Here is a 22973-nt window from a genome sequence, read left to right as displayed (position 1 = left end):
CAAAAGAAGGTTTTCATTAGGGCTTTGTATTACTCGCGCGGTTGCTGTCAAGCCACAAGTCCGCAGGGGCCTATGCATGAACTGAAACGAAGAAACAGTTCTTCCGGACATCGAACTTGATCTGAATGACAATTGAAAATGTGAAATTTTGTGTTCTGTGTAATCTTCAACTCTCTGCTCTTTTATTTTTTTTTACAAGAGTAAAAGTAGAGAAAACCATAGAAATGTGCAATTTGTACAAACAAACAAACAAACAAACAAACGGTTATACACAAAATAGCGAGACGCTCATGTCTTGTGTTGACACTGCTAAGAGGGCAATATCTCATGTAAAACATAAAACCCTTCTAGACGTAAATAAAGGGACCGTTTTACTTGTAAGCGAACCACATTCCTGTTGCCTTATACTGTCTGCGGTTTTGTTTCATGCGGTTGAGCTGGGTCCCTATCGTAACACTTAGAGCATCAGTGATCTTTTGGTCTGGAAACCAGACTATTGTGTGGTTAGTGCGCCGCACGCGGCAGGCTGACGGTTTTCTCCACTTAACTGCAAATTTGGCGGTTGTGTCTGCAGTTTCATACCACGTGATCCCAAAAGGCCACGCGAATCTGACTTCCGGCTCGTTCAGTGTTGTTTGCTGCATGTACCGCGCGCCGCGTGTGTGGACCTCACGTTCGTACGTAATAGGCTACCCAGTTGCAGCTACCTGCGAGGAGAAGCGTCGTACTCGTTAAAGCTAGCCGTTTTCACCGAAAAAATGTCGACTCCCGTCATGAGCCAGAGGACCAGCACACGGTCCAGCAAGACCGTCAAACATGTCGTTAGTAGTAGTAGCAGTCGGTCTTCCCCGAGGAGCCCAACGGCTATCAGCCGGACCCAGGAGAAAGAGGAGCTCATGGATCTGAACGACCGCCTTGCTATCTACATCGACAAGGTCCGCTCCTTGGAGTCTGACAACAGCAGGCTGATGATGCAGATCTCAACCGTGGAGGAGACCCAGATGCAGGAGATCGCCAATCTGAAGTACATGTACGAGAAGGAACTGGCGGACATGAGGAAGTTGCTGGACGACACGGCGAAAGATAAGGCCAGGCTGCAGATCGAACTCGGCAAGCAGAGGAACGAGTTGGACGACATGAAACCTAGGTAAGAATTTGTAAGCGGTTTTTTTGCTAGGCCTATAGTATAGGTCCAGCAGTAGCTAGTTTAGGCAGGCTGCAGGGCCTAGCTCTATTGTTTTGGTCACATATTTAGGGGGAAGGCCCTATGTACGGTAACTTAATTCTGACAGAATTAGGCCTAATGGAAAAAATTCCATATTGTTCGGCCATCAAAATTTTCGGGTGTCATAAGCTGTGTTTACGTAGGACGGTGCTGTGGGGTTTGTCATGGTCAGGCCCACCGCACCCCCCAGATGGGCATGATGGGAAAGCGGTGGGAGTAGCCCATAGCTCTAACTGTGGGGTCCGGGAGCGGGGCAGACAACGGACCCTACAGTTCTGGGCCTACTCTAGGCTTGCATTAGTGTTTGCAATAGGCAAAGAATTTCAAAAAGTTACATTGTAGATATTGTTCTGATTATCCCTATAATCTGACACCAGATGTGGCTTCACTTTGGACATTTCCTTGTACGCCCATGTTGCTAGTGCTAGTACATGTATGAACAGTACTGTGTTGGCTCGAGTATGGAGCTACGGTATATGGCTCGAGCAAGAGAAATAACAGAGGTCGTGGGAATATGGCCTACCCTGACCCATTCATGTGATCAAAATGTAAGATTTGAAGTGGAAGGTAAAACCGTGGAGCTATGGTAAAAGTTTACTAACAGCCAACGTTCCACAGTCGATAAATATAACAGTTCATCAGCCATCTGCATTGGATTTAATTTTGTGAAATTGACAGCAGTCTCTGTGAGTTTTACCATAGAGCAAGGAACAGTTATTTTTACCAAGAAATGAAAAATCATATGCGAACACAGCTATTTAAATATTACGGCAAGGTTGCCCTAAGGTTCATGTTACTAAACCCTATTTCCTCCAAATTTCACCTTTTTAAAGTAAATTTGTTAGTGTTTGACACAAAAATTGTGATATCCCAATATGGAAATTAAATTCCTCATTGATGCAATTTTCTGGTGTTGTTTACTGATTCCAATGTGCTTTTGCGTGTTTAGGGCCTACCATGTTTTATATCGGCACAGAAACTGAACATGCACTGTGATTTTTTTTCTGAACTTCAAATTTCTTTAATTTACCATGATGAATGTAGTTTTGTTCTGTGCTTATATTTTGCTGTGTTTAAAGATAATAGTAATTAATATTCGGAAAAAACAGTCATTTCTTTGTAGAATTACATGTTCTATCGTTGTAGTTTATATATTGCTGAAATCTCTACAGTTCTATGCTGAATCATGGAAATTAAGTCTTGTTATTAAAGGCCTACTTATGGACAACATTTTAACTTGCTTGAATTTTCCCAAACTCAAGATTTGCCCCTTTTTGAGGAGATGCAAATTTGTATTGTCATATATATATATGGAGGAAATGAAACGTAAATTCAGGTTTGGACTGAAAGAAGACAAATTATTTGCTTAGCAAGCCGTTTTGAAAGTGTACCCCGGAGTGTATTGTTTCAGTACTTCACGTTTTGCTTAAAATGATTTCTGGAATTGGAGCAGTGCTAACCACAATGCATGCTGCCAGCCATCTGTAGTCTAGCCCACATGTACAATGTACAGTACAGTATACATGTACTGTACATGTACCATCTACCCACGCTATCTCCAAGGTCATCCACGAGTGTTCTGCACACAGGTGGGTACCCACATCACAAGGGGTGCACAGGCCGGTTTTTCAAATGGGCTAGTTTTTCCTATTGAAGCATTCAGTTGTGAATAATAAGGCTCCCAAGCATCAATAGTTTCCCGGGAAGTTACAATGAAACCTCGTAAGCGTTAGCGTCAGCGTCAGCATGGTACCTGGATTTGTGGTTGGCATGGGTGACTTTGTCATTAAAGCTCAGTGAGGATTTAAGTGCCTTTGCTACAGCAACAAAATGAATACTATGTAATTGTAAACTGTACGCTGGGTGGGACAACACCTCTGTGTGCAGACTAGTTTGGGCTTGCGTGAAGAGCCCCCCCCATTGTGGTGGCCCCCTTTGGAAACTTAGGATTAAACATCTGTACGTCAGGATCTGCCATCTTTCCAATAGTGGAGTAATTATTGGGACTTCTTTATAGCTGTTCACATTGCACTGGACCATTTAGAATTAGCATTGCAGAATTCGTCAGTAGTGTGTACAGTTACGAAAGTTCACTGCATGTTACAATTGGACAGAAACACTGATGTGGAGAGATTCCCCGTTTCATTTATGGTTTGAAACCACTACTGTTTCATTTAAATTTTCTCTGTTTTCAGTCACTTCTATTAAATTTCTGATACAGACGTCTGAAAAAAAATTTCTTGTCAAATAGTTAAATAACTGTTCAGGAAAGACAAGGACAGAAGAATCCAAGAAAGGCAAGATGTAAATCATATCAGACTATTTGTTATAAATCTTATTAGAGAGCAACATTACATAAATGTATATGCACTGCCAAACATTGGGGCAACAGTGATTTTCAAGGAATCTACATTAAAAAACTAACAACTTTTCTACCGCTCTCATGGTTGATTAAATCAAAAAGACGGGCGTAAATTTATTTTTATTTGAGTGCATGTCCAAACTGATATAATTGAATAAAACCTTGTTTTGTCTGTCAGGCTGTATTTAAATGAAGCTTCAGAGCCTGCATGAAAAAAAGAAAATTAATTCCATGGGATTGTAAACTTGATGCGGACTAAAATGTGGACACCAGTGCCTGTAATTTTGGAGGATTTTGGGAAAGTATTCGCTTTTTGTAGAATCACGTGGGAATGGCATCATTGCAGCTTTTGAAATGTTGTCCGGTCCCATGGTATAAGAAACAGACACAGCACCCCCAAAATTGCTAAGCAACATAAACAGAAATCACTGAACCGACTATGTCTATTGTGTCAAGTTGCCAGATTGAGGCTGGGCATGCCTATGGCGGCATCGTGCAAAGAGCGAACTGTCGGAGTGTAGGCCCAATATTCTTGTGTTGAACAATATGTACGGGACATGAATATCTTTGTGAATAGATTTTGCTGAAATCATGTGTAATCATGAATAAGACTGGTTCACTGTCTTTCTTCCTCTTGATACATCCTTGATGTATCCTCTGATACATACAGATTTGGGCAATTTACTCACATACGATACGTAACGTTAAATGCAAGTTCACATACATGCACATCGTGTGAGAACATGGTGCGTTTAATGCATTGTGATGTAAAAAACAATTCAGCCGTCGGTCCCCATTCAGATTGTTTCATTTTCACAAAACATGGCATGGGCAGACAATTTGTCGATATTTCCTGCAAAATGCTCAAACTCTTGTTTTGCCGTAACATGAGTGTTGGCAAATGTGCCGTGTCATAATTATGACCTTGGCCCATGGACTGTCTCTCCTTAATTAATAATTAAGTTGTATATACTCATCACTCAAAAATAAATGATAGGGGTGCGAAATACAAAACATGATTTCTTTGTTCATGTGTCAAAACTACATGTAAATACATGTACATGTACAGTTTGCGCGGACATGTTACATCCTGCTTCGTTCAAGCAAGATACCATACACAATGTGTATGAATGCCCTGCCTTTTGTGTTCAGAGTGGACCATCCCCGTTTTGCATGTTACATACGTCAGCTTCCTTAGGAAGTAGGTTAAACTTTTTCATGGGCCACTTCCAGATCTATTTAAGGTCAGGAGGCGTCAATGAGCATGTGGCTGGTTGGATAAAAGACAAGGGAAGTGATGTCATCGGCGGTGCTTGTGTTTTTTCTTTGAATGAGCTTGTCACCTCTGGAGTAATTTAACACCTACGTAGTGTATGTAATTGTGCCATAGTGTCAAATGAAGTGACATAACAAAAATGCACTATGCACACTGCAAAATGCACAGGTACAAGTTCTCTTTGTTTAACTTCTGTGTAGCCTAGCCTCAGGGACCAAACCTGTTTTGCCCAGGTTGTTTTGCCAAATCGGTGAAAACATTAATATCGCTGCATTCATTTCAACAATGGTTTGGAAGGTAAACTGCCTGTAACCAAAATGCTGTTGCGAAAATTACATGACCCTCTTAGTCAAATACAAGCTGGATACATGCCGAAATTCCCAACAGGGTGTGAAAAGGCATTCCGATGCACTGAACTGCAGCAGTGTGGTACTTTTGTAATGATTTACAAGCATGGATTTACAATTTGATTTCAGTCTTAGATCAAAGAGCACTCTTCCAGTGTCCCCTAAACAGTACCGGTAGTTCTTTATTGCTTTATGTGATTAAAACATTCACTTGTAAAACGTGGTCTCTCCTGCCATGCTACCAGCCACGTGGTTCCACGTACATGTACATGTACAGCACACACCACACACACACAGCTACATGGAACTAGGGAGTGGCACTTGCCAACTACTATAGGACACCCTTGACATTTGAACTCCTGGTCGGGCGCATTCCAGTCTGGCAGACTTTTTTGCACTCACAAGTCAATGAATGAGTGAAGGACAGGGCAATTGACAGTGATGGAGTCCTGATGAGGTTGATTGATTATTTTATTTGATTGAACTGAACCTAAATCATGCAGGAATAAAACAACAGTGTGCAGTGTTAAAAGACTGACTTTCTGTAAACCTTTGTCACTGCAAAACAATTGAATGACATGACTTGCTATTATTCAACTAGGTGTACATGTGTGACTGATTAACGTTTTAGCTTGACAGTACAAGGTTGGCAGTTTCTAACCAACTTTAAAAGTATAAATAACATGATTGAATTGTTCTCAATTTGTGCAAAACTAGACTTTCTGGACCAAAATGAAATTCTGTTAATCAAGCTAGATTTGTGGATACATGTTCTTTGTTTTGTAAATAAATAATTTGTGGAAGTCAGGATACGCTAACGATACACTAATACAAACTAATAAATCACATACATCATTTCTGAGACTTTGACCTTTATTGGAACTTGGAAGGAGTGTCCCCCTCCCTGTAAATGATCACATCCCAAAGATAAAACTACTTGGTAACACTTTGGCCAGAATGGCCTTCATTCTGCTGTTGAAAATCAATCATTCATGCTGCATACATGTGTGTGGCCCAGTTTGATCAACTGAAGTTGGTCAGTCACTGGGTCTACTACCAGGGAAGATTGGCCAGGGGTCAGCATGTGGTCACTGATCATACTTGGGCCGTGTATCTGGTACATGTACTGTACATGCAGGTACATTTAGACCGAGATCAGAGAGGGCAGTACAAGTAGCAGGGTTTTAGGGCTGTGCCGAATATCTGAATATTTGATTGATTATCGAATATTTGAATATTATTTTCCAAATTTGAATATTCAAATGCAAAAGTCATGAAAAGGAAGGGAGAATTTTCTGTTTTTAAATGAGAAAAATTGCACTGCAGAGGCTTGTTTCAAGCAGCAAAATCTTACGACGACTCAAAAAGTAAATTATTCATTACAAAATTTCAAAGGAATAGAAATCTTTAACATGGTAAGAAGTATTTTTATCTCTTAAATCGTGGCTGGAGATACTCCAGGGTGTGAGAAGCTATTATAGTGGTTATAATGTACCATTGAAATTCATCTTTTTCAAAATATCTAAGTTGTTTTGCATTTTTCTTCCATCTTTGTCAATTTTACACATGTAAGTGTGAGCTGGTGAAACTCATCAGAAAAGCTCGAGATCGTCTCTAAAATCAGTGAGATGGGCTGTGCCACAGTTGAATAGGCAGGGGAAAACCTGGGTAGCAGCCATTATCAGGAGAACAGACAGTTTTCTCAATTTACACATGACATGGAAGTTTTCAAGGAATTTTGCAGGTCGAGACCGAGACCAGGACATCCGAGGCAGAGACCAACCAGAAACCAATGTTTAGTTTTTACCAAAAGGTAAATAGGGACAAACATATGGCAGTACAATTAAGTATAAAAAGAAATAAAATGAAAACATTAGCATAAACACACTCACATAAATAGGTCAAATATTTGTTAAAGAATGTCTCAGTTCTTTTATCAGTGATACTGCTCTACTTTTACCCTGGTCTGGTCATTTTCAACCAGAGTGTCCCAGATGATATGATGTGAGCATTAAAACAAATATCCTTAAACTGTTTCTTTGTAAGCAAAATACTGAAAAATAAATATCCAAAAATGATGTACCGTAATGAAACTACTAAAACAACAAATACCACTTACAAGACGGAATGAAAGCACTTTCACACGTGCACCCATTCATAGCATACGCACACACACAGACTGGTTCCCGTCCCGGCCCTACATTCAGCTGGAGACTACGTAGGGAATGGGAACCGGTCTAGTGTGCCAATTCCGCTACTCACAACCTCATCTCCATGGTGTCAAGCAGCATGGCTACTCTGGATTTGAAATAAAGTAACAACTTGGGACAAGGGTGCATCATGCTGCATTGACTAGTCTTCTTTCCAGCATCGATTTCATTGTTCATTGCAAAAAAAAAATCTGAACATTACTGTGTTGTATTTGAGTCAGTGGTTGAAGATTTGACTCGAACGGAGGTAATTTTGCCTTTTGCAACTGCGTGCATGCGTGGTAGCTAGATGCGCATTTTGTTAGGGTTTCGACTGGGAGACCCCAGACTATGGCATCCGAGACCAAGACCGAGACTGGCGCTTTCAAGACTGAGACCGGCCCTCCCAAGACCGAGATTTGACAGGGCGAGACAGAGACTGGAAAAAAAGGTCTCGAGACCAGGTCTCAAGACCTGCAACACTGGTTGGAAGGCTGCCAGTTCTCAAGCCAAGTCCCAACTCTTTGGAGAAAAATGTTGCCCTTTAGTTTTATTATGTTTGTTCTGTTGGGTATGACGGTGTTTAGAATGTACTTGAGTCTATCCACACTAATGCATACATTTGCATCCAACCGAAATCATCTCTCCCTTAAACACTGTTGAGAGTCAAGAAAGGAACTTTCACAATTTCACTGATATTTGTAGAGATAATTAATTTGTAACTGTAGAGATATACATGTAGTTTACACAATTTAATAGGACTTGGTAGTTGCTAAATTAATCGGGATTTTCCTGAAAGTGTCCAGCTTATTTTAGGGGCACCGGTGGGACATGCACATAACCGTTTCAGCTCATGTTTTTCAGGTTGAAACACTACTATCATGGAGAAAAGCATTTCATCTGTTAAAATAGAGGTACTACAGGTACAAGGTTAGGATTTGATGAGTGACACCGTTACCTTGTATTCATTAAATAAATTTCAGTGGTATACACTGGAATTGTTTTTCTGAGATTATGAAAGTCTCTCAAAGTAAACTAAAAAGACTGTTTAATACGCTGCAGGTCATGATCAATCACACATATACATTATATTTAGTATTATTCATATTTAAGAAACAAAGTGTCTGTCCATGTGACAAATGTTAAATCTTCAAGAATAAACCTCTGTAACTTCTTCAATACTGCTTATTTTAGCTTTAACTTTCCGTGGTAACAATCAGAAACAGAGAAGACATGCATGTGTGTTAGCAAAAAAATGGCAAAATTTTACAGTTGGAAGTTTGTATTGATATTTCAGCGTGGACAGACCCACAAGCGTGGGAAGGTTTTGGTAGGTTTTTGACATGTAAGGAATATGATGGTCTCTGTGTACATGTACCGTACATGCAGCTGCAGTGTGCTTGCAGGTGGCGCTGTTGGTTATCCTGGTCAAAGCAAACACTTGATAATGCTCTTTGTATTTGAAAGTCACTTCATTGCCTTTGTTGGAGAGATTGTATTATCCTTGGATTGCGCCAATGTGTACATAATAAGAAAGAATGAACCTTTGACCATCTGGAAGTGTAGTGTCAACTCTTGGGATGGTGGTCATGGCTTATCCCTGAAGGGATTATACCCTGATCAAGCAGGAGAAACTTGAATTGTGACAAGAGTTCTTCCAGTAAACCCTGCTGTCGTCAGTGTGTCTACCGGCAACCTTCCTCACCGGAAACGCCCACTGCAGCAACCAATCTTACAAAATATGCTCAAACATCTGGATAGATTTTTGAGGATGTGGGACGGCAAGGGCAGTCACCGTGTTCTGAATTACAATCTTGTTTCCATTGAACAGTTGTTTGCTTTGCAGTCTGTATTTCAAATGGTGAATCAGGATTTCATTTGGGGACGAAAAATCTACCTGTCAGAAGTTTAAAATTGCCTGTCCTCTCCCAGCAAAAATTTACGTTGCTGTCTGAGCCCGTGATTCCATTGTACTTGGTGTTTTAGAAGGAAATCAAAGATTCATTTGCAACTGTAAAAGGTTTCTGTTGTAGAGGGAGGTGGCTGCAACTTGCAAATATTGACCCAGTAATACCTTCCACGATCAAAACTGTCTTTGCCTGTCCTCGGGACAGGTGAACACATGGCAAGATGAGACACTGTGGTAATTTTTCAATAGATGAACGAAGAAATCGGCTGCAGCATGACTTGAACAGGCGACCTTTTGAACACTGCACTGGTGTTCTGCCAGCTGAGCTACCCAGCCCCACGTTGGTCTTTCTTTTCATTCGTCAATATCTTGGTTCAGGGGGATGCTGCTTTGATACATGTATCTGACTTGCTGCATTTCTTTTCGTCTCCTCAGGTACCGGCGGATGGAAAAGGATCTGGAAGCTGCCAACAAGCGCATCCAGGCCCTGGAGACATCCCTGGGTGAGAGGGACGGCCGCATCAGTGCCATGCTGCATGAGAAGAAGCAGCTGGACGATCTGGTCAACGAACTGAGGAAGAACCTGGCCAGCAAGGAGAAACAGCTACAGGCTGCTAAGAAGCAGGTGAGCTGGTTGCTAGGATACAGGGTCAGGGGTTGTTGGCTAGTAGTTTTCAAGAGAGATGCTTAAACCCATTTGGAGTTGGGGCTGCGCATTTTGGCAGTTTGTTCTTGTGTTGGTGAGGAGCTTTCTTGAATCCACCAGAGCTCGTCATTGTTTAGGAAAGAAATTTCATATTCAGTGGTAAAGATTTTCAGTCCTATCCCTGCAAAATCTTTCAAATCTGGATGGAGTTTTAGGGATCTGGGAGGTCAGGCTTGAAAAGTGTTACTAGAGTGCATGTATTCAATTGTGGAGAACTGGTGCATACAGTAGACTGTAAAATCAGCCCTACTGCCCAGTTTCAACTTACTATTAATTGATAAGCCGTTGTACTAATGGTGTCACACCTAATGTGTGTGCCCTCCTGTGGGAGCGAGGTGGGGTTGATGGGTATTGAAGCATTAGAGGAAAACGTAGATTTCAAAAAGTAGGACGTCAACAGGATGACTGCTTATTAGGACTCGGCCACAAAGAGTTTGAGAGATTCCTGACTTGAATTCATGAATGGAATTCCATGTTTTGACAGGTTGAGGAGGAGACAGTGCTACGTGTTGACCTGGAGAACCGTATTCAGAGTCTGAGGGAGGAGCTGGACTTTAAGAAGCAGATGTACGATCAGGTAAGGTCTCCTAATGCGCTGGCTGCAGAACCTCTGGCCTGGAGTTTTGTGGAGCTCTTCATCAGAACAAGCTGGCTGCCCATTTGTACCAGGTTACTATACATTTACCATCAGGGAGCAGTGTGAAATGTCATTTGCCGCATGCGAAAATGTGCATAAGGAGCGGTTGTCGGATTTCACTTATTTGCCAATAAATGGAGAGTTGTGTCTGAATTTCAGACTTTTGGGGATAGTTTGGGGTTAAAAAGGGGGCATTCGGAGTATCAGAAAGAAGGTGAGCACCAAATGAAGCAGAAACTTGTTAGCCTGAGTTGGCCCTAAGCAACTTTGCATTGACAGGTGTACTTTGTTGTACTGGTGTTGTGCAGGAAGTTAAAGAGATCCGAAGCAAGTCCACCATTGATTTCACCGAGATTGACAACCAGGCCCGCAGCGAATACGAGAGCAAGCTGATCGAGAGTCTACAGGAGCTGAGGGAACAACATGAGGCCCAGACCCTGCAGCTGCGAGCAGAGACTGAATCCATGTTTGAGTCCAAGGTACCGTCCCTTAACTCTCCTGGGATATTTTTCCCTACCAGGAGCCTTCCTGAATCCTCCCAAGAATCCTCCACTGTGCTGGAAACTAACTTGACAGTCTGGGTTTTGGATTTCATGGGGCATCGAACCCTCCATGGGTTTAGTATTTAAACACCATGCCGGCAACAAGTAAGCGTGGAGGTCACTGGTCAGTGGCTGTCTGCATGTTTTGATTGGAAAAGCTTGCATTACCCTTGTACCTCTGAGATTTTTTGGTGATTGTTCAGACGTCTGAAAGGAAGTCTGCATGACATCATTTTGATTGGTGGAATACAAAAATTATACTAAATTATTGGCACATTGGTGATTAATTTAGTGACTGAATTATGCATATGTCCCCATTGTGAGACTGGATTGTTCAGGGCAGGGGATTCTGCTCAGGTAAGGGAGAGATAAAAGAAACATCAGGGGTAAAACTGTGCACTCAGTCCTTAAGTTTAGTTTTTTTATCTGTTCTCCTAATTTGAGAAAGTTGCTCTCACAAATACGGATATATTTGGTCAAACAGAGTCTAGATCAAGGCATCATGAAGCAACCACTGACGCAGTGTCATGCCGAGTGCATACCTGCTTGAACTCTTGGGTTATCACTGCTGCGTCCTTTCTGTGAAATGAACCTTTCACTGTCGTTTTCACACAGGTGAGTGACTTGAAGGCCCTAGCCGAGCGCTACCGCAACGCCTCGGTTTCAAGCCAAGACGACCTGCGTATCATGCGTACTAAAGTGGACAACTTGCATTCAGAGCTGAATACCATCAAATCTCAGGTAAGGAGTTTTCTGCACGGTCCTCCTGACCTTTTTTTTTTAAGGTTTTCGGAAAGCACTCCAAGTAAAAGTTGTGCTTTAGAGAGGCGTACAGGAAAAACATTTTTCTCAAAATGTGGATTTTGATTTGTGGTTTCAAGTTTCCCAACGTAATGTTCAAAAGCAACATGAATTCGGTGCTTTTGAGAGCTTAAAAAGTAAATTCATATCTAATGCGAGCCTTCTGTTTTTTTTTTGTGCGTGCCCTGTCTCGGCTACATCTGCGTTGAGCAGGAACACCCCCTCATTGGTTAAAAAGAGCCATGTTGGTCAGGAGTATTCATTTTGTTGGTAGCAGTGTGACCATAATACGTGCATTTCCTAGTCATTCGTGAAGCAGCGAAGTTCAGTTCCAACCAAAGGAGGCTCAGTTGCTAAGAAAATAGCACCCTCTCTTGGTCCAGCTCGAGACCCATAGCACCCATGGTTTGACTTTACAAATGTTAACCTTTGGTGGTCGCTTGTTCAAGATTTGTGTGACATTTCCTCCGGCATCATCACTTTTCAAACTCCAGGACAGTGTTGTGGAGCGACATGTACCACAGCAGCCACCCTTAGCCCACGGCTGCTTGAGTGTTCCACACATGCTTCCACACGGAGGTTTGAGCCTCTATACAAAGTGGATGGGAATTACCCAAGCGTGGGGATGAGGGTGTACATATACACGCCACAAAGTCCTGCACACTGGATTCGGCAGAACTTACTTAAAACATCCTCTTTGTTGTGATGTGAGAAATTCCTGCATGTTTACACATCTCTCGTGAAGTGGCTAATGTGTTTGTTCGACATCTCTTCCTCTGTCTGACAGAATGATGCCCTGATCGCTCGCATCAAAGACCTAGAAGATCAGCTCAAGATAGAGCAGGACAACCATTACGAGGCCCTGAACGACCGCGACAAGGAGCTGCAGCAGTTGCGAGACGCCATGGCCAGCCAGATGCTGGAGTATGAAGAGCTCTTGAGCATCAAGCTGTCCTTGGATACTGAGATCGCCGCCTACCGCAAGCTATTGGAAGGAGAGGAGAGCAGGTCGGTACCTCCCTCACAGGCTCCCAGAGAGAAACATAAAGCGCATTGGTTTCTGGATTATGGCTAAACTTATTCTGTAAACCTCTGTTGAATGTTGCTTGGTTTTTCTGCAGGTTGAAAATAACCCCGTCTCCACCGCGCAAGACCCAAATCAGCCAGCGCGTGTCTCGGGGAGTCAAGAGGCGTCGGATTGATGAGGAGGCCAGCACAGTTCAGAGCTCCACGACCACCGGCCTGGTAGCTATCATTGAGAGGGATCTCAAGGGTGACTTCATTAAGCTTCAGAACACCTCTGACCAGGTTAGAACGTGTATTGCGCCCTTCATGCTATCACTGACATTACACAATAGCACAAAGTTTTACTTGTTTGCACGATTTCTGCCTAACTTTTTTAACCCGCCCATGAGTGCTGCACATGTTCTGCGGACATTTGAAATTGAAACTCATAATTTCCACAGTTGGAAAAGGTTTTAGTTAGATACTGTAAAATTCCATAAATGTAAGCATGGCATAAATTTGTGTCAGATTGGTCACAGCATAATTCTCTGATTTGTGTATTGGTAACATGCTTGCGTGTGCAATTTGTGAAAACCAAACTCCTTATGGTATGCGCTCATACCTGTGTGTCAGTTCTTGCAACCAGAATTGTTCATTAGACAATTTTCATGAAGAGTTACGGTACCTGGCCAGAAGTTGGTATGTGGAGATGGTGACAGCACTATGGCCTGGCAAAACTACCGTATCCAGACATTCGTCTTAACACATTGTGCATAAAGAAGTATTTATTATGGCAACAAAATGTTTTTGTCCAAAACTGTTGGTTGCTCTGTTGCCATCGTACAGCTGAGACCAGTTGTACGGAATCCATGGATATTTAATCGATGCACACAGCATCGTCAAAAAATGCCGCAGGGGACCCTTTGGAAAAGTGCCAAGTTACCCCCAATCAAAGTGACAAACAGTTGTTTGAAGGCTGGCTAATTTGAATGTGTCAACTCGTCTTGCTAAAGTTTCTAATGGTAAGCAAAATGAAGGTTATCAAAGCACTTGTAGCAAAATTGTGCGGACCTGTTCTTATACAGTATTATAAAACTGGGAAAAAAAACAAATCAAAGTACTTTGTTTCAAAACCTGCTGAAAACTAGATACCTGAAGAAGTTTAATTTCCTAAATATTCTACAGAGTTTTTGTAGAGAGAGCTACCTTTTGTACCAGATTTACTGAGTTAAAACCTTACTTTTGCTTTTTTGCTCCTCGTATTCTAAGGACCAAGCCTTAGGTGGCTGGACCCTCAAAAGTCAAGTGGACGGTGGGGATGAGCTCAACTACAAGTTCTCGGCCAAGTATGTCCTGAAGGCCAGCAAGGAGGTGACAGTGTGGGCCGCTGGCAGTGGCCATGGGCACAACCCGCCCTCTGACCTGGTCTTCAAGAACCAGAAGAGCTGGGGCATCGGGAAGGACGTTGTCAGCACACTGGTGGATGCCTCCGGGGAGGTGAGAGAGCCAGGGGGGAAGGGGGATTGGTCACGAGTGCAGTCACCCCCAGGGTGAAATTCCAGTGTTCTTTTTGAGTATTTTTGAAGGATGAACAATCATAGCTATGACTATCCCTTCTCTAGAGTGTGATGTCGAAATGTTGAAATGGGAAGTGTAGTGCAAACGTACATAGTGTGCGCACGTGGCAGTTCATGGTTCTTGCGCTAATGCCTTTTTACACACGTAATTGTGCGTGTGATGCATTCACTTCAGTGATAATGCTTTCCTGTGCTTCCTGCCGGGATTCTTTTGACCGTGACTGCTGGGCTGCGGTATGCCCAGTATGCAAAGCCCTGTCCAGCAGCAGGCCCACATTGAAACTGCAGGTGCATGATGAATAGAATGAATAGTGATGGTGTGCACTAATCCTCACACAAAGCTGCGGCTTTCGCCGTCCACTGACGTTCAGGGATTAATGTTTGAATGGCTCATGGAAGTTTCACTCAGTGGAGTACCGACTCGGATATAAATTTTCACTCTTTCTCCAAATCAATTTCCGCAATTTCTGCATTTTTGTCTTTGTTCAGGTGATGGCAACCCGCACTGTAAGCACTTCGTCAATCAGCTACAATGACGATTCACAGGAGGTGGGCAATGAAGAATTATTTCATCAGCAGGTTAGGGGGGCGTCTGCTAAATAGGGTATCTTTGGTGCTTAACCCAGTCCTTGGCACCTGGCAAATTGATAATTTTGGGGTTCCAGCTGTATACCCAGCATGAAATGAGACCGAGGGGTACCCCCCCAACATGTCCAATCCCTATACACATTCCAGACTATTGTTACTTAACACATCCCCCCCAAGATGTCTGAAAGGAATTCCCCAGATCCTGCGAGACAATGCGAGACAACACAAAGCAGGGGGGGTTCTCTCCGTCTCATACTTTGCTGCATATGTCCAGCTGGGTTTGATTTTACACAGTAGTTTCAAATCAGACAACAGCAATGCTCTGCTCCTTCAAAAGAACAATCAGTTGAGAATTTTACCAAATGCACCACTTGCAGTAAAATCCCCAAACTCTGTTGTCTTTCTGTGGCCATCAATCTCCTTCAGAATTTCCAAATTTCATCTTGTTTGACTCAGTAGATAAAGGACTGTGCAGGCCTTCAGGTGGGACTTGACGTCCATGTTCTGTTCTGACATAGAACCATTTGATTGTAGTTTCTGAATACCTGGTTAATTCCAGAAATAAGGGGTCCAAAAGTGTGACATTTTTGTGTTCCTGTTACATCCGACCTTTGTAATTTGACATGGAAATATCACCGGAAGAGATTTCAAACTAATATTTGTTTGGCAGGTGATTTGCATTAATTCATCACTCTTGGAAATAGGAAAATGTGTTCTGAACTTAAAAAATCATATGTGACAGGGACATTAAAAAATGGACCCCTAATTTCTGGAAATACCCAACTTCAAATTCAGACAGGCTCCCAGATATAATGTTGATGGGGTAAGGCCTTAGAGATAGTCATCTGTTGCCAATTCTTTCATTGATGCAGTTAAACACGTGCACATACGGGAAGCTTTCTTTTCCTTTGCTTAGCACTTAATCTGACCATTGAAGTTCATTTGCAATTGAGTACCGAAGTGTGACGTCACTGTGAACCAGAAAGTGCAGTGCAAACGAATGGAGTATGTGCGCGTGTTGATTCACGCGCCGGTTCTCGCACTAATGCCTTTTACACGTTAATGGTGCGCGTGACGTATTCACTTCGGTACTCTATACATTTTCAGCTTCGCCTGTCTACATGTGATGCGTGTTTTGTGACCGATTTAGCTGGTAGTCATATTTGCAGCACATTGGCAGCTTCTCTCATGATTCGCTTGCCTACTCCCATTCTGTGTTATAATTGTTATCCCTCCCCAAGCACTCCGTCTGTGTTGTTTGTCTTGTTTGTCATTCTCCAGTGTTGTAGTCGAGGCTGTTTCAGGTCCATGCAAGTCCGTCTTAAGTTATCCAATCTCAAGTTATCCAATCTCAAATTACCAATCTCAAGTTATCCAATCTCAAGTTATCCAATCTCAAGTTATCCAATCTCAAATAACCAATCTCAAGTTATCCAATCTCAAGTTATCCAATCTCAAGTTATCCAATCTCAAGGTATCCAATCTCAAATTACCAATCTCAAGTTATCCAATCTCAAGTCATCCAATCTCAAGTTATCCAATCTCAAGTCACAACCCATGAAGATGACAAAGGCATTCCTTTGTTATTGTTCATCGTGCTATGTGACTGGCCTTTTGACTAAGGGAGCAATTCAAAAGTCGGGAAAACCCCAGAAGAGTATTTGGGTAAAACCGAAGGAATCAGATATGGACTGAAAACCAAGCCCACACGTCAGCCTGGGTGGGATTGAGCCTGAGCCGCACAGGGGTAAGGCAAGGAAAATACGGTGACGTCAACGTGACCTCTTTGAATGACTTGTGATGGACTCTGATTGACACTCTAATGTCTTTTGACGGTTGTACTCAGATGCATATTTGGTGCCTCAAGCTGTACTGAGTTTTCCAGATTGCTTTCCATATGCTCTTACAATACACGGGGGGGGGAGCATTAAACAAAGTGTTAGCGTGGTGCACCTGTTTGACTTTTCTCTGAGGTGCACTTCCACCCATGCTTGACAGAGCACTGGACTACAATGCCGCTTGTTGTATGCCTCTCTCCTCTTTTGTCATTAGCGTTCTCCGTGTGAATGCATTGTCTGCTAAAAAGCCACCTTACCCTCGTCCCCTCTTATCTTTATTGCTTCAGACCCAGGTAGGTTCACCAGCCTTTCCCCCTGCCTTGTGCTGCATGCGCCACTAACTTCCTCTCAGATAAAGCCTGTGGCCTTCCTACATTGTCATCTGTGTTGAAATAGTCCAAATTTACGGGAAGTACTTCACCGATGTTTTCTTTCTTTCCTTTGTGTGTGTTCTCATTTCACTGGTAACAGGGGATCATTATGAATTGTTTGATTTGTCCTACCACCAACAGCTTTTCATGCATGTTCAACGACAGAGACACAAAATGTACAACAGAGATCCAGAATGTTCCAGCGTTTTGGTTAACCCTGAAAAATGCTTGAATCTTAAACAGTCCCAGAATGGACATTTTGACTTGTGCATGCTGAAACGAAGACAGTTTTTGTAGCTGAAAACTCTGCCAAGTGGTGGCAAAAGCATACCATGATAATGTTGTCTTTGATGGACAACACTGCTATTTAACAGCACGTTTTTGGAGGCAATCGGATTCCCACGGTAAAATTATTGCCTATAAAAGATTATTGTCCTCTGACAGTTATAATACAGCATATTCTATTGTTTATTAATTTTGCTTTCTCTGCAGTGCACGTCAATTGTAGACCCTTTTTCTTTTTGGATATACCTATGGTAGTTAAGCTATTCTCATTGGCTGTGTCTTGTGGACAGGGCCTTGAACAGTTGATAAAGTAACAGCCAGCTGAGCTGAAAGTTTTGGGCTTGAAAAATATAACCAGTGGAAGAAATATTCCTCTGCATTGAATTCATCAATAGACCAACTGAAAGGCCAGAAATGTTTGAATATCATCAGCTTACATTTGAACAAAATACGGAATTAGTTCCATGTTTGCAGAATTGTCAAGTCCATCCGAACATTGCTGCAAATCCATCATGAGTCCAGCACAAGTCATGCAGTCTTCGGCCAAGTCACAAGCTATTCAAATGAACAGTGACATCGTTTACCCTATTACATGTTAATGATCTTGTGAAAAGACTTTTGAAGGGCTGATCTACAACACTGCATGCTCATACATTTTAGTAAATCTGAAGGTTTGCCTGCCACTTTCTGTGAGTGCAAACTGATCCTTTCAAGTCACCTTCAAGGTTTTATTCCCCCATGCTAGAACATCTGAGCCTGCCTTGGATATCATTTCATTGCACTCACAACAGGCTCACATTGCTGTATTAAATTACTAGAACACTTTCTGTACAAAGTGAGGCCTGCTAGGGGCATCCCTGGTTGTGCACAAACCTATGGAAAATGTGAAATGTAGTTTTACTTAAGAACAGCCTTTTGCATATCTGCATATGTAATCTACATCAGCGCGTTGTAGTCCGAAAACCAAAACAGAAACACATAGTCAGTCAGTGAGTGAATTGTTTTGCTCTTTGCAAACAACGTTAATACATGTGCATGAGCTGTGAATGAAGATACACGCAGCTTCTGTATATTTAATTTGCACTGCATGTGAAATTTGCCGCAGGTTTTCCTTGTGTGTATCATACACATAGAAAGCTTGCATGAACACTGTTCACTGACCGCTGTCATTGTTCTTGGGCACACGCACATGATTTCAAAATGACAACATCCATGATGCCGTCAATGTTTTTTTGCACAGGAAACAAAAAGTTAGTGCTCTAGTGATTTAATATAGCTCTGTGAATACATGTTTTTTTTTCGCATGTGATTAAAGATGAGTGACAATTGTGAAAACTTCTGGTTTGTGTTTCTTCTCTTCATCAGGGCGATCAAGGCAAGAGCTGTTACATCATGTAAACCCACTGACTATGATGCCAGCACGGCACCACCGACAACCGCATCCTTCGACAGTTCTAGTTATTCAGCTTCAAAGCAAAAATGGTCCTTGAAGTGGAATTGAACTTCCAACCGTCCTTGCTGTCCCAAGCATGCATTGAAAATGTTCATGCAGTTATTGCCTTCTGAATCCTCTGCATGAAATTGTTCATTTCTGTTTTGTTCTGTTTTAGGGAACATTTCATAATTACAGAAGGCGGTATTTACTGCAGTACCGCTGTATTTTTGCGGTACCAGCATTAAGCCCTTTTGGGTAACTAGTGCAGTGCTGCTAAAAAAACAGTGGTACCGCAGTAAATACCGCCTTCAACAAGTATGAAATGCTCCCTTACTTTGACTCGTGCGTATTTGCATTACTTGAGGGGATAAAAATGTGGTGACCTGATCTTAACCCTTTCAGAAGCAACCCCAAATATAGGGTTGTGGAGGCTATTTATGGAAGGCCAGTGCCTGATCAGGGGTCCCTTTTGGCCTTGTAAAGATAGGATCGTGACATGTTTCCGTTAATACCATACCGAAATGGTTGTAAAAAGTGTTTAATAAAAATTTGCAGCCTCTGTTTTTTCCCGTGTGTGTCATTGAGAGACACTGACATTCAGTGCCATAGTCTCTTGTGTGTCCATATCCACTCACTGAAATACATGTAGTCTGTGGGGTGTCTATTTGCACTCTGTGGAATAGTCTGTGGGGTGTCTGTTTGCACCCTGTGGAATAGTCTGTGGGGTGTCTGTTAGCACCCTGTGGAATAGTCTGTGGGGTGTCTGTTTGCACCCTGTGGAATAGTCTGTGGGGTGCCTGTTTGCGCCCTGTGGTATACTCTGTGGGGTGTCTTTTTGCACTCTGTGGAATAGTCTGTCGGGTGTCTATGAGCACTCTTTGGAATAGTCTGTGGGGTGTCAATAAGCACTCTTTGGAATATTCGGTAGGGTGCCTATATGCACTCTGTGGAATAGTCGGTTGGGTGTCTATATGCACTGTTTGGGTGTATATGTACAAGTACTGTTGTGTACAAAGTGCCCAGCCTCGTTACTTTTTGCCTCCTGGCTACTTTATGCTTAATATTCCTACTTTTTGCCTTTTGTTGACAACGACCAATTTATTTGAATGTGTTGCTATTGAGCAGTCCGGCCAAGTTGTTTTTAAAGGATTAGTGCACTCATAGTCACCTAGAGTGGCTTTTAAAGACTTTCAAACAACCCAGCTGTGCTTGTGTTTGTAATGAAGGCAGTGGCCGTTTTTATCAGTTGGAAAGTGGGGCAGAAAACCTTTAGGACAAAAAAAATAGATCCAAAGGTAGAGCTTATGCTCAGATAACAATGTTTTGTCTTTTGTATATATATTAACCTGCTCACTGTACAGGCGTGTAGTTAACATAGTGTTTTCACTGTTGTGTTCAGTCATTAAAAAAGTAATTAGGTGTTTTTGGTAGAAATTAAATAGAATTTTAAAAGCGTCAAAGTTTTTTTTGGGAGGGGGGGTTTATTTGCCTTTTCCCCAGAAACTTTGGAAAGGTTTTTTTTTAAGAAATGTAGAAATCATTGTACAAAAACTTGGGGTCTCCTCACTTTCAGAAAACTTGGGGGAGGGGTGGGAATGAATGGGATGAACTCTGCAGAAAACATTGTTTTATTCACAAAAAAAGTTTAGTTTTAAAGTGGGAGGTAAAATATTTTCTCTTGCCGACCCTTTCGTTACGTTGGCATGCAGTTCAGATTTTGTTTCAATACGCATAAGTGTCCGAGGGGGTAGTATTTATGTCATGTTCATTAGTTCAGTCCCAGTCGTTTCAGTTCTATGAAACCATTTCAAGCTTACCTGTATTCCAAAGACAAGTTCAGGGTAAGTCCTCAGAGCTATTTTTTTTAAACAGCTGACTGATGAAATACGATGCAATTGAATTACTCGGCAGTTGCTTTTTTAAACATCACTGGTAACCGTCAGCAAATCGTTTAAAACTCCCCTTGTAACAGGTGAACGGATGTCGCATAGGGTTACCGTTAAAAAAAAGAAAAAGAAATTCAGTTCAGCATGTTCGGAATTGCTAGTCTTGATTCTAATTGTTGGAAATTGTTGCTTCATCTTTTGTTTCTAGAACTAAGACTTCCAAAATGGTTCACCGAATCATTGTTTTTCCTGGTGAGAAAAAGTTGTCATAGATTGCCATAAAAGTTTTTATGAAGTTATAATTTTTGTGCTAACTTACAAGTTTTTGGTGATTGCCATGAAGCTTGGACAAGTTTTATCGCACCATTTTTTTTAACTACTTAGTTCACGTCTTTAAATGTAATCAGATTTGTGGTGAAAATAGAGCTGGTAACTTGTAGGCTGGGATTTTTCTGTTGATGCTTCCTGTATGAAATAAGTAGAATCCGTATGTGCTTCACTTTTCTTTGTAGCTGTCTCTTTTGATAGGTTGTGAGAGCAAGTATCCTATGTTATATTTTTAATAATTACACTCCTCAGCTTTTTGCGTGTGCTGGTGTCGTCTCCACCTGTTTATAGAATGGATTGTAAACGGATGTCGCTCGTCATATGTACTTCGGTGTATAATTGTGTTTTGTAGTCCAGGTCTATTTTTCATTCCAAATTCGACCATGAGAAGCTGATTAAGATATCGAAACCTTGAAATAACCTAGCTAAGTGTTGAAGAGGGATCCGCAGGAGAACCGTTTATGACGTCTGAATATTTCGTGAACTGTTTGGAGGCAGTGATGTGGGTCAAAATAGGCGCGGAAAACCAGACAGAGGTCCTTCGGGAAATTGGAGATTGCGTTGACAGTGACGGCAGCAATTGGAACTATTGACCTTCCATTGCATCTAAATGGAGGTGGTATTTCTAACATCTGCCGATATTTCCGTTGAAATTACCAAAGTCTTATAACTTGTTCAGAGTTTGCACAAACATTTCCTGACATGGGCATGGATAAATTATATGAATGAATTTCTTACTAAAGCGTATTGAGTTTAAATTGACAGAGGATTGAATCAGAAGTGCTTGGACTACATGCCAGCCGACTGCCAAAAAGTCCTCGTTTGAACTATGTCGGAGCAAAGGGGTTATTTCTGATACATACTTTTTATCCTTTTAATATTAGGTCAACTTTTGTGGAGAAAAAAGGTATTGATCAGATGTAGAGCAAAATACACGTTCATGTTATGTTTGTCAGATTAATAGTTGAGAGCCATAGTGGAAGTCAAACTTCATGGCTGAATGCATAAAAATGCGGTTATTTTACACAGCGCAAGTTTTTGTGTCACGCATATACATTAAATACCATTTTCTAATCTGTCTAATTTCATTGTAGCGGATACACATGCAAAAATACTTGCTGATGTACTTCCTGTAAGTTAATAGGATCTTTTGGTTTTATCTGTAGTGTAGAGAAAGTTTATGTTTGACCATCATAAATATTTACCGTCTTTCCCCCAAAATCTTTGAATGATAATCGGTAAGGTCATCCCAGTCGTGAAATGGATTGGAAAACTACTACTACTGACTAAAATATACTTTCCAAAAAAAAAATCAGTATAACAAATCAACAAGAACTGGTGACACAATGAAAACAGTTATTTTGTAGGTACCAAGACTGAACTAGATACATGAAGGTCATTGTAAAATTGTAATGAAAAATTGTAAACAATATTATAAAGCAACCGATTCCATACCCCTTAATTTGGCTTAGTTTGATGATCCAAGAAATCGCCAGTTTTATGCTTTCTCAATTTCTGCCATAGATTATACATTTTTCTCCTCTGCCTCGAATGTTAATAAAACATTAGGATGTGCTTGCAAAACCAGGCTTGCATAATGTGTAAATCATTCCAAGCACACAATGGATAGCCTTACATTTTAAAATCTTTTCACAACCGTCAGTTTT

General features: G+C 41.6%; 1 protein-coding gene across 2 annotated transcripts; it reads left to right on the top strand.

Moving 5' to 3' along the window:
* Window positions 1-590: 590 nt before the first annotated feature.
* LOC110987529 (lamin-B2.L-like) lies at window positions 591-22890 on the top strand. 2 transcript variants are annotated; one of them, XM_022250334.2, is made up of 10 exons: window positions 591-1147; window positions 9744-9933; window positions 10499-10591; window positions 10960-11130; window positions 11809-11934; window positions 12782-13002; window positions 13116-13302; window positions 14269-14496; window positions 15066-15155; window positions 19024-22890. In XM_022250334.2, the coding sequence occupies exons 1-10, from the start codon at window positions 759-761 to the stop codon at window positions 19054-19056; spliced, it is 1728 nt and encodes a 575-aa protein (XP_022106026.1). In that variant the 5' UTR covers window positions 591-758; the 3' UTR covers window positions 19057-22890. The 2 variants fall into 2 exon arrangements, with proteins under 2 accessions (XP_022106026.1, XP_022106044.1); XM_022250352.2 differs by having other exon boundaries at window positions 593-1147; window positions 15066-15125.
* Window positions 22891-22973: the final 83 nt, after the last annotated feature.

The sequence above is a fragment of the Acanthaster planci genome, linkage group LG05 (genome assembly GCF_054643075.1).
Source record: "Acanthaster planci isolate LZ-2023a linkage group LG05, COTS_SCS, whole genome shotgun sequence".
Taxonomy (NCBI): Eukaryota; Metazoa; Echinodermata; class Asteroidea; order Valvatida; family Acanthasteridae; genus Acanthaster; species Acanthaster planci.
Note: the sequence above shows the minus strand (reverse complement) of the source record. Positions and strands in the feature narration are given on the sequence as shown.

What these genes read in the sequence shown, in the direction of transcription:
- LOC110987529 (XM_022250334.2), top strand. Translation starts at nt 759, where the DNA reads ATGTCGACTCCCGTCATGAGCCAGAGGACCAGCACACGGTCCAGCAAG. An exon ending in TACAGGCTGCTAAGAAGCAG is followed by an intron (nt 9,934 to 10,498) that starts GTGAGCTGGTTG and finishes ATGTTTTGACAG; the next exon opens with GTTGAGGAGGAGACAGTGCT. An exon ending in TGAATACCATCAAATCTCAG is followed by an intron (nt 11,935 to 12,781) that starts GTAAGGAGTTTT and finishes TCTGTCTGACAG; the next exon opens with AATGATGCCCTGATCGCTCG.